General features: G+C 39.0%; 1 protein-coding gene across 3 annotated transcripts in view; it reads right to left on the bottom strand.

Annotated features, from left to right (window-relative positions):
* Positions 1-12,291, bottom strand: part of LOC116335370 (protein FAM126B) — a 46,490-nt gene that overhangs the window by 23,095 nt on the left and 11,104 nt on the right. For all 3 annotated transcript variants that reach the window (XM_039600041.1, XM_039600040.1, XM_039600042.1), the window contains 2 exons: positions 7,163-7,247; positions 1,682-1,766 (listed from right to left, as the gene is read on the bottom strand). In XM_039600041.1, coding sequence (XP_039455975.1) covers positions 1,682-1,732 — 51 coding nt within the window. In that variant the 5' untranslated portion in view covers positions 1,733-1,766; positions 7,163-7,247. The remainder of the gene's footprint in view (positions 1-1,681; positions 1,767-7,162; positions 7,248-12,291) is intronic.

The raw sequence follows: 12,291 nt of genomic DNA, 5'->3' as shown, positions 1-12,291 counted from the left end.
TCCTGTATTCAATTGTTTCACAGCACACAGTGACTTGACAGTGTGTCAGCATGCTGTGACATGTAAGAAGTCCCTTGATTAAAGAGGAAGCATCAAAAAAGACTTGAAAAGATTGTCTTCCTCATTGACTGGGTTTGACAATGCGGTAGGTAAAGTAAAAAAGAAACTTTTAGGAAACTATAGCTTTTTGACAAAATAACTCTGAACCTAACAGATTGATGATGTCTGACATCCTCAGAACATCCTGGGGTGAAATCCTTCAAATGGTCAAGATCGTGTTTTGTCTGCAGATGACAGACGGCAGCTATAGCCTCTCAGCGTGACAGTATGATCATTTTGAGGGCAGAACACAATGTGCCTGGTCTGCACCACCATGAGTCATACCATTCTATTCTCATCTTTCCTCCTTTCTCTAGTTTTCTGCTGTCTTTTTCCATCCCTCTTAGTGTACTGCACATTATTTCCTTCTTTTTAGCTCGTCATCACCTTTGCACTTTTCTGTTTTGCAAATGTGCTGAACAGACTTTTGCGTCAGATTTATGATTGCTAAGGTGACAGAAACTTTGTGGCCGTGTCATAACGGTTTTATGCACTGTACAAACCACACTGCTTAAAGGAACCTATTCCTTCTTCAAAAAATGAGAAAGAAAAGTGAAACAAACATATATTTTTTTAATTAGTTTGGCACACCAAGAGTAAAGCAACATTTATTATTAATTAATTACATTCAACTAACTACTTCAACTGAAACACGACAAATACCAACATTCCCCCCCCCAAATCATTTGCATTGCCTATTAGCCAAACCGTCTTAACCCAAATTTTACTGAGTGGGGTCATTTGTATATATTTTGCATGCCACTGTGATATTTTTAAAGCTATTTTTTCATTACAAGAATATGAATGAGAAAATTAATGAGACGCTTGCTAGCCTGCTATTGTAGCCTTTAGCCTTTTAGATTTGCTATTTGTATTATTATTAAAAAAAAAAAAATCAATTGTTGAGATAATATTAGCCTTTTGTCACTAATAGCTATCAACGCAGCTGAGCTTAAATCTATACTGGAAGTGACAAGTGGCACTCTGCAATACATTGAGAAACTGCAAACACAGAAAAACTATTGTTAGCGCTTCATCACTAATGAATATGTGAAATTGCTTTCAGTATCTATTAGCATTTAAAAGAACATGAGGACATGAGGCTGGAACAGCAGCTCTTGCACTGTTCTTATATGAAAGCAAACTGATTACTGAAAGCTGAATAATCCCATAATTTATATGCATCCAAAAAAAAAACAAAAATAAAAATTTATGTGAAAACATGTGGAAGCAAATATAAGCAGCTACTTTCCTTGTGAGTTCAAAGAACAAACTATGCACAGTACATTTTGTGTAGTACAGAGAGGTTACGCTGATTAAACACAGCTGATGATAGGCCTGAGTTGACCTAAGCTGGCCACAGTTCTTGCTAGCATTCACTACATTTAATTAGAATTTACAAAGGACTGAAATGTTAACAAGATGACAGATGCACAGTTTTTACACTCAACACTCTTCGCCACAGCTGTTACACACACAGTATGCAGTTTCTCTGGAAAAAAAGAGAGAAAAAAATAGCCTCCAGGAGTATATTTCATAGTCATGACTCATGAATGAGAGTAGCGCAAAGGAGGGCCTTTACCTTGAATTCTGAGAGCCATTCTTCGACAACACTGCGTTCTGAGCCCAGCATCTTCCTCAGAGACACCCCCCCCCCCTTTGGCTGCCTGGTGGACAAACAGAGGCAGAGGAAGGTGGTGGGTACAGTAATGGGAAGGGAGAAAGGAAAACACAGGAAGAGAATGAAGACAGCAATGTCAATGTCAATTTTATTAACAAGGAACCTTTCATTACACATAACCTCAAGGTGCTTACTACAGAAGATGACATAAAAAAAAAAAAAAATGTAGTCTACAATGTCTTAAGGCAATAAACACAACACAACAAAACTTCACAAAGATATCAAATACAGAACAGGCAGGTAAGTGTATGTACTCCACATAAGTATGAAAATGTCCAAGCTTTGACTAAGCCCAACAAAAACCAGGCTTAGTAAACGCTGTGCTTGGTGCTTTTTGGGCTTCCTTAAACAAAGTCCCATCTGTTTCTCGATAACAGCAAACATTTAGATTTAGATTTTTCAGTGATAATGAAGGTCAAAAACAAAAGCTCTTTCAGGCAACTCATGTTCATATGTATTTAATAGGACATTTGTATTTTTCACTAGAAAATGAATGTACTGTTTTTCTGCGAGTGTTACCACATAACCAGCTTCTAACCAGGTTATATCTTCAGTGTAACCTAAATCAGCCAGATAAAAAGAGAGATACTTTAATGACACAGAACTCTTCATTTAAGCTCGGCATAGCTCACCAACTCACTAACCTAGCTGTGTACTACACACTGGTGAGTTTCCTTTGGTGTCAGGTCAAAACCTCTCTGGTGTGTACCAAGATTTGATTTTATATGGAGGAAAAACTCTGTACAGTGCAAAGGCAGTACCCCAGAAACAATTTACCTTGGCCTGTGTTTATAACCCAGCAACAGCAAAAAAAAAATCATTCTGAAAGACAACATTAAATCCCATGGGTTTTGAAATAAACAATCAAACATAAAACACAGTGATGTTAAGTGCACATCAGTTCCAGCCAACACGAGTGGCAACATATAAAATCAGCAGCATGCTGTTCTTATTCTCATCACAGTGTTATATAACAAGTCAGCTCGGAGCCTGTACCTGTCACTGCAAACATGAACCACCACAGGAATTCATTTGAGCTTTCGCTTTACAATTCACATCATAGATCACCGAGCTTATGCCTGCTTTCATATATTTGTAACGTCACAGAGCAGAATGATATGGTGGTTAAAAATGACGAGGCGAGGGTTTTTAACATTCACAAACAGGACATTTTCTAGCTTGTAATTCATAAAGAGAAACGAGTAATGGGATAACATCTTCGGCTTCAGCCGCACAGTTATCCTTGGTTCTCTTCTCCATTTCCAGCAGCTAAAATTAACTTCAGCAAACGGTGCAAAGCCATTTCTCCAGCAGACCTCACCCCATGGAAAATATATTCTCATTATTTATCCCGTGAAAAGATTTGCTATGAACGAGACGTGTGTCTCAGCAAGGGAGAGAAACTGTCCGTGTCTCTGTGTGTGCGCGTAGATTGGCTGAGTGAGAGGTGGTGAACAGTCACAGGCAGTGACAGTGACAGTTTGGATACACACTGAAGGTGATGTTGCATGGACCCAGTGTGCCAAGCTGCCACAGTGACAGAAATAAACAATGCTTATGTAACAGCAGATGCACTCTGCAGCTTAAATCAAGGCCATCCTCTCTTATGATTTGACACCAACGCCCTTCACCAAAGACTACCAGGATTAATATACCATCACTAACCTTTAGGAAAGCTACTTAGAAGAATTATTGTTTAACAAGAATGACAATTAGCCTGGCTACTCTCACAACCCAAAGATACATTGTAACATTAACATAAAGATGCTGTGCTCTTTCACGCCCACATTCACTTTAATGGCTCTTTAATTATATTTTGGCAGAAAGACTTTTTTTTAAACTAAAAACAAAATTCACATTGCTTATTGGGTCTTGTAAAACCTATTTACTGGCTGAGCTGTGGTCAGATTTTCTGAGAATATGAGTCAACATTTAACATAACATCAGCTCAGTCCAGTGCTTTTCCTAGGAAAAACCTCTGAGTCTTCTTTAATGATCTTGATACTTCAAGGACACTGAACCTTTCTAAAAACTCCCTGACGTCTCCATCCACCAACCTCTGGTGCTAGAGCCCCGTCTGTTTTGCCCTGGTGTCTTTTGAAAACGAACCCACATTTCTGTGGGAGTAAAAACCGAAAGGTGCTCAGTGGAAATTGGCAAAATTTAAATGAGGAGGAAAATCATGCTGGGAAGAATCTGTACTGCATCTGTGAATTTCTCACAGCAGTCACTCCCAAAGCGACTTATGTCAGTGATTCTAGCTGTGGGGCCAGCAATTTTGCGGTGTTACGCCTCTTACTGGCACAAAAATGCAGATTCTATATTAAGCATTGGAACTGCACCAGTGAAAGGAGGTATACTTCAGTCACCTACACTAAACAGTGAAAGCTGATTATGGTTTGACCCGGTTCTCATTTCTACACTAAACATTTTAGGCATCAGTCAGTTCGCTCATTATGATACAGCAACATAATGATTGTGCATGCTTAGACACATTTCATCAAGAGATACCACCTTCTAGGGAATTGATAAATCCAGGCACAGCTCAAGTGTTTCACAATGAGCTGTTTTATCAGTTTATGGCATTTCCATAAATGGTCCTCTAGTTGCCACTTGAGGATGGCACTGAAAGTCAATAAATATCATTAGATTCCCCGGTTCAGATGGCTGACTTTAGCATTAAAAAGCATGTTTACAGCTTCACACAAAGATTTATTCCTTTCCTAACAATATAGAGGTTTATTTATTTGTCAGCATTCAGCATTTGCTTGGCTTTTCCCCAGTTAATTCGTGGCCAGTGAACTGGACCCCTGGAGTCTTTTACAGCATTAGAATGGAGACGTATTTCAGCCCATGCAATAGGTTTGTGCCTCAGTTTTGGTTAAGGTGTGGTTTCAGTTTTGGTTTTTTTTGGGTGTTACTTAGCACTTCACGTGCTGATAGATATGTTTAAATGTGTCATGTGGTCTAAATATGGTCACTTCTGGCCAATGTAAATATACCCAAAACACTAACACACTCCAACACAGTAACACATTAAGTGACACCATTGCCGTCTCCATTTTTACACGTTTATGGTGCTGACCACACTCTCAATCGCTCGGTCTCCTGCTCCTGCCTTGTCACAAAAACGTGCCCCCACAGAATGTGACATGTGAGAGCAGAGAGTTGCAAATAAACTCATTACAGCTGCATCTGGGTCAGTGTACTGAGATAACACTCTAAAATGTGCAAGTTGACAGAACTGAAAAAGTTCATAAAAACAGAGATTATGCAGGCAGTTACGGCACACAGTACTCTTTAGATTCAACAGCTGCGTGTGGGCAAAATTGGAAATATGCATAAAAATGACTTTGTCAGACACACCAGATTTAGCAAAAAACTGCTTTTATCTTGTAAGCCTGAAACATTGTAAAACTGCATGTGCACAGTCCCACTGCTCACACTGACAGTAAGCCATACTGCTGTGAAACCCCTGTTTAATCTTATTCGTTAAACTCTAATCCTTACAGGCCAGAAAATGGGCACAAACTCTGAGGACATTTTGAATGTACATTTTTTTTTTTTTTTTTTTTTTTTTTTTTAATTTAGACCATTCTGCACAGTTTAAATAAAATATAAGTAAAAGACAAAACTCTGTGTTCTTCCTGCCAACAGATACAGACACCAATAGCTGGATAAAATGAATCAAATGTGGAAAAGCTCTCAGTTGAGCTGCTCTTTTTTAATCTACATTTTGATACCAAGCTCATCTTCATACTTTTACTTTTCTGATAACACAGAACAGAGTTTTAGTCACACTTTAACAGCCACAAATGGGGCTTATTGCTGTGAAACAGAAAGAAAAACAGTTATATAGAACATCTAAACACCAGTGTGGACACTGATGAATCTCTAGGTCCTGAATTAGTTGTTGCTGTTTTTTTTAAATACTTAAAATGTGAAGGTTCACAGAGGGTCTTGGGATCAATAGAGCTGCAGATGAGAACCACTGACACTAATCACAAGGAATAGGATGTTCCCTTTAAAGTTTAGTAAATTGGGTACAAGGAACAACTTGTGCCAAAAGAAAATTTTCACAAGCTAATCAGGTAATTTAGAAACAAACTGCAAAGAGAGCACCAATTGATGGTTAAGTTTAACAAAGTAAGAATGGGCAATTAATTTTCCCAAGGGCTCACATGTTTTGGAGGGTCCCACCAATAGGCTTATAAAGAAATAAACAAACACTTCCCAGAATTGAGTTTAGATTATTGGTGCAGTCTTCCACAGTAGTCTCAGTTTCTCACATGGCCCTTTGAGAAAAATTAAATAAGTGGGTCAGGTTACATGCACAAGTGGATTTTCTATGGAATGACCTTGATAGCATTAATCAATGCTAAGAAAGCAAATGATCTGTAATCAACTCTCCTTAATTCAAATGTTTTTATGCAATACTTAATTACTTCACTGCCTGTAACCTGTCTGTAACTTGTCTGTAACCTGAGAGACAGTGAGGCTGTCTCTCAGGTTACAGATGATTCCCAATCATGTGACTTTTGTTGACAAAAAACTATTTAAACAAAGTTTCCTCTGGCTACTTTTTAATAGAGATATCATTTGTTTTCACACTGGTCAAAGAGTTTTTCCAGCTTACAGCTTGTCTTCCTCCAACTGTACCTTTCAGTCTTTATTTTAAAAATGAACTGCAGACAGACGTGTAGAAGCAGAACATCCACATCCAGAGGCTAAACTTTAATGCACAAATCTCAGGGTGCTGCAGATAAGCTTGACAATGTTACAAAACAGGCTCAAAGGAGAAAGATATCTGATTTGCTGCAGGGCTGCAGGAGCTGAGCAGATGATGAGATGAACTGGTGGAATTTTGTGTGTGTGTGTGTGTGTGTGTGTGTGTGTGTGTGTGTGTGTGTGTGTGTGTGTGTGTGTGTGTGTGTGTGTGAGATGCTGGTGTGTGTGCGCACTTCTTAAATCCGAGTCTGTGAATTGAAAGGCTCTCTTTTAGTCAGCTCGTTCGGCTCTTTATGAAAGGCTGACTCATTTGTTTCCTCCGGCTTGTCAAACCATCGCAGAGTCGCTGAGGCAAGCTTGTCAGTTACCATGGGAACAATCGTCAAGTCCTTTTCAGCCACTGGTAAATATTCCCAAACAATCGCAAACATAATTTAGATTATATCGCTGTAAGTCAGAGGTTGGATACGACGCAACAAGATGTGTGCCATCATTTGTTCTCCTTCGTATGTGCTTAGCACCGCAATGTTAAAATGGTTTTCAAAGAAAATAAGCAGAAGATGATCAAGAAATGAGCAACAAGCAAGACTGTCATGAATATGAACACTACAAACAATGTAAACAACATAATGCACTATACATCCATGCACTTACCTCAGTGTCCCAGAACTCAAATCTCCACTGGGAGATGCAAATGGTTCTCCACAGTGTCACACATCTGTCACTCACTGAGGGTCACCTGCAACAACAAGAAAAGAAGAGACCCATCAATCACTATCACAGGAGAATCATCCTCAAGACATTTAACTACAGTCGTACTGTTTAAAATTACTGTCGTCGATGATGCTGAACAGTGTCTATCCGTAATTTTCCCAGAGATTTCATAAATGTGTTTGACCCATCTCTGCTGGCATTGGCTAGAATTTAAAAAATTTAAACATTAGTGCAATCCTCATTTGAAACTGACATCCACACAGACGATGCAGTATAAGCAACTGCAAGTCAGTCAAGCAAGTAACTTGGGGTGACACAAAATAAATCAATGTAGGAATGGAAATTCAGTCAACAACAAGTAACCCACCTTTTATCACTTGAATTTTTGTTTAGTTGACACAAAATGTCACAATAAAATTTTATTTATAGCGCAATGACTCAAGGCGCTTTTATATTATAAGGAATGAAAAACCCAACAATTTAACAGGAAAATGAAATGTCACAAGTCAATACTCTTCTGCAGGGATTATAAAACTGAAAAGGTTTGCAAAAATAATGGAGACAAAATAATGGAGACAAGGCACAAGTATATCATACTGCAGTTAATCTAATGGCCACTTGAGGCTGGCTCCAAGAGAGAGAGACAATCCCCACAGACTGTCATGTTAACTTTAGAGAATTGAAAAGCATGTTTACAGCCTGGTACAAAGAGAGGCTTAGTCTCTATGGATAATAAACATCTTTATAACAACCTGACAGTGAGTGAATCTTTATTTTAAAACTCTTCTTGGACACTGGGGTCAGAGGCATGACCACTTTGTCATAGTTTATCATCACTTTGTGCGGTTGCAGCACTTTAATGAAATTATCTAACAAATAATATGGCCCACTGCCTTACATAAACTGTACAAGATGTTTTTGCTGAAGTTTTGAGGAGTTAAATTTTTGTATTTATTAATCTGCTGTCTAGCAATAATTAGGTTTTTGTTAAAAAAAATGGTAACATGTAAACAGTTCCAAAATGGCCCACGGTGCTGACCAAAACACTAATGGCTTCAAAATGCCTAATCCGTAACTACCTAGGGTCGCCTTGGTTACAACCGCCTTTATACTATCTATGGCAAAAAAATAAGATGCAATTAACAATTAATTTGCATCAACATGTCAATTGTTTTCCCAGTGTATTGCCTGTTTGGTCTATGACTGATCTATGACATCTGAAAACAAAAAAGCACATCCACAAGGAGTCGACTTTAAACACCCATTTTGTCCAAAAAATGTCAGCAAACTGAGTCATCAACTTATCTTTTCTGCTCTAAAGATTGATGCTTTGTAATAACTGCAAATAAACTCCAAAATGAGCAACAGCAAACAGCAAATGACTCAAGTGAGAGCTATGCAGTCATGACAATGGACAAAGCAGCTGACAATACGGAAACCAGGGGACAGTTGCTACAACAGTTCACTAAAAGACACACAGCAATCGTGAGAAACATTTCTACTACGGAGAGATGCATTACCAACAAGCAAAATCATTTCTGTGTCATAATGGAAACCCGTGTGCATTTTTCTCCAGTACTTTTGAAGGTTATTTTGAGTCACGGCACAAGGAAATTTTCAAGCTCTTATTGTTGCATAGCAACAGTCAGCTGGCCAACTTGTTGTCCTCGCCTGCTAAAAATGCATCCTGAGGATCCACACCCATAACATTTCACTGAATTTGACAGAATAAATCATTGTTTAGTGACACACAAAAAGGCCTCTGCAGATCCCTGAGAAGCAGAAAGAGCCACATCACCGAGCGATCCATTTGCTGTTAAGTATTTCGTACACAGCCTTGTGTTTATCTGACCGAGTCTTACATTAGCAATTCATCACTAAGAGCCAAGGCAGTCCCATCTGTCTGGGATGATGTGTGTACCCTCTCCACCTATTGTAAGCTCTAAAGAAGGTGTTTATTTTCCGTCACCAGATCGAGTATATTCATTCTGTATGACTCATCAAATCTGAGGGTAACAGCGGCTCCGGGTTGAGTGAATAGATCAAAGAGAGGGACAAGGACTGAATAATAGAATACAAACAAAATCTGTGACCTAAATAGATTACATGTAGAAGGACAGAAACGTATTATATAAAGATAAGGTTTGAAAGATTTTATCATTAGTTCTTGAGAAACAGAAGTTAGAACAGTTCCCATTAAATGTGATCACTGTGTCTCACTGACTCTATATGGTATAAAACACAGTATCTTCAATCCCAGGGTGGGTCTATGATACGTAAATTGTTTTTTCATTAATATGAATGGACTTTATCAGGCCCTACCCAACACACAAGCTGCTCAGGAAATATTTGAAGAACATGACATAAGCCCAAGGCATTAATCTGGCCTCCAAACTTTAAAACTTTTAAACCAACTGATTACAACAACAGAAAATTAGCTGACACTTACTTTTGTGATTCCTCCCGTCTCAAACCATCCCATCCCTGTATTTGCGTGTAAACTGTGCACTGCAGCCAGCCGTCACTGTTGGCTAAATATGTCATGCACCTAATGAGGTCCTGGCCAATGACAATAGGCAAACTTTCCTTGAAGGAATGCTCTTCCTCTATGCAAGACCTGCTCATTGTCCTGTGGCGGGGCTAATAAGGGATCAGTAGTGTGCCAACCCATCCTGTTTACAACATTTCCAATCTTGTGTCACAATTCCAGTGCTCAACACTCTGCTAAACAGTGCATACAGCTAAAACAAAGCCAACTAACCAACCTATTAGACTACACTAAGTAATTTGTGCACTTTGTTCCAAGACAGAGCAGTTAACACACAACACGCTCCACTGTAAATTTGCAGTGAGGCAAATAAAAGTCAACATTTTATTTGAACTTTTATTTGATCAAAACTACAAGCTATAATGTGTGTTAAGACCTCCCTAGTTTCAGTTAGGCAGACCCTAAGCGATTCAATGGAAAGTTAAAAAAAAATTAATTCAGGCATGGCTGACATTAAGTACTGGAGAGCACAGCTGCCATGTGGAAGTCTTCACTCTCATATAACTAACAAACCCCCCAAACCACAGTTTTAAGTTGTGCAGCCTTGTAATTCAACAACATACATTACCCCTATTACCCTAACTCAGAAGCTGCAAGGAGTCCTTCATCATTTTAGCATGTGGAAGGAGTCACGCAGGGTTCACAGCAGTCATCAGATTGCACAGTGCTACAGACCTGGAAACCTGGAATCTCTTTGAGTCTAAGCACTGTGCCCATAGGCTAAGCTTTCAAATGATAAAACCATCTTAAAATCTGTCAAGCTGGTAAAATCCAAAAACAACATAAAATTATAATCTTAAATGTTGGGTCAAGGCTGCTGCGTGTGCCATGAGCTGCCTCCTCTCCTGTACTGGCTGCATGGACGTACACGGCTAACAGATGCAACACTGAGACGTGTTCAACCCTAATGGACAAACACGTTTATGACATTAAGTAATGTTATGTGTGCCATTTGTGTTTATCTTACTGTGTTAATACTTAAACCCTTTAAACTTGAGTTTTACTGTTAAATAGATGGGCAATATACTGTACAACCGATGATTGTGTCAGTAAAATAACAGGAGACACATGGGCGACAATGCGTGACATGAAAAAACACACAACCTTAGGAACTTGACGCCTTAGCAGCTGTGTGTACAATAGTCATCATTCACTACAGACAGATGAATCACACAGGTTTCCGTGACTGAGAGACTTATTAAACCAATGTCAACAAACGCAAGGTTAAAGCCACACAAAGTACAGAGAGCCACTCTTTACATCTGCTGCACTTGGAGCAGGGGAGACAAGATCAGCACTCAAGAGCTTTACAGTTATTCTGTCCTGGTTATAATCAACAGCAGAAAAAAACTATGCTTGTTTGTGTAAACAAAGATAAACTAATCAACTGTGAGCTTGGACTTTTTGGAGACACAGTTTCCAATTTTTCAAGCAAGTGATGGCAGCTTTGTTGTTTTTGCTGCTGAATGAATCCCTGTTGACGAGCGGTCATGAACAGACCCAATCAGACCTTTTCAATGAGCATGCCAAGGAAAGAATTTTAAACTTTTTTGGAATTTAAAAAAAAAAACAAAAAAAAAAAAAAAACAATCATAACCAAGTCAAGCTAGATGTGCTACAAATTTAGCTTTCACCACATGCAACAAACATATTTTGGAAAGTGAGGGTTCAAAACAGACTTTAGAACCATCTGCAACAAAAAGGAGAAACAGAAATGTTTTCACAACAGATGCAAATGTTGGAGTAGCGTTAGCCAGCAGTGTGAAAACTGGGTGCAGTACCTTTAAGTAGAACTTGCAAAGTCCTAACACTCTGGCAAAAATGTAAGTCGACATGTTCTGCAGACACTGTGACAAGTGGTTTGTGATCACACCGGTAGTTTCTTTCATCTGCACCACCAGCATTTCAACTTAATATGAGCCAGCAGCTGTAATCAAAACTGATAAACACCCACGATGTTTCCAAACACCAAATACCAACAGCCTTCCAAGTATTTTTGGTGAGTCATTAACATTTTGATTATGCCACCATCAACCTACAAGTGGGCAACTCCCCTTGCTCCAACTTTGGCAGCTATTTGGATTACAGTTGGGCTTAAGATGGCTCACTCCCACAATTATGGCAGACTTTGATATCAAGCAGCTGCTTCTCCAGAGAGGATCTCATCTGAAAGTCAGACTTCAGCTACAGCTTGTTGAACTGCAGCTGGAGTTAATAGTCTTTATTCTGCTGTGGAAATCTGTGAGCCACAGGATCACTCTAGCCACAGCAGGTAGGGAACTCCTTTGGTACACTGAACCCATCAAGAGCAAAGCAGAACAAAGACTAATTCCCAGCTGTAGGCTAAGATGTTAGAGTCAATATGGTGGATGAGAGACTCACTTAAGAGGCAGCTAATACTACTGCTCAATGATTCATCTGTCACAAAGAGGAGAAATTTCCAAATGGTATTATTTAATAATGATTCGTTTTTAAAACACCTTTGGTCATGCACATGCAAATGTATCTATGGGAAATATGG

This window comes from Oreochromis aureus, linkage group 16 (genome assembly GCF_013358895.1).
Source record: "Oreochromis aureus strain Israel breed Guangdong linkage group 16, ZZ_aureus, whole genome shotgun sequence".
Lineage (NCBI taxonomy): Eukaryota > Metazoa > Chordata > Actinopteri > Cichliformes > Cichlidae > Oreochromis > Oreochromis aureus.
The sequence above is the reverse complement of the archived record's forward strand: the minus strand, read 5'-3'. Positions and strand labels throughout refer to the sequence as shown.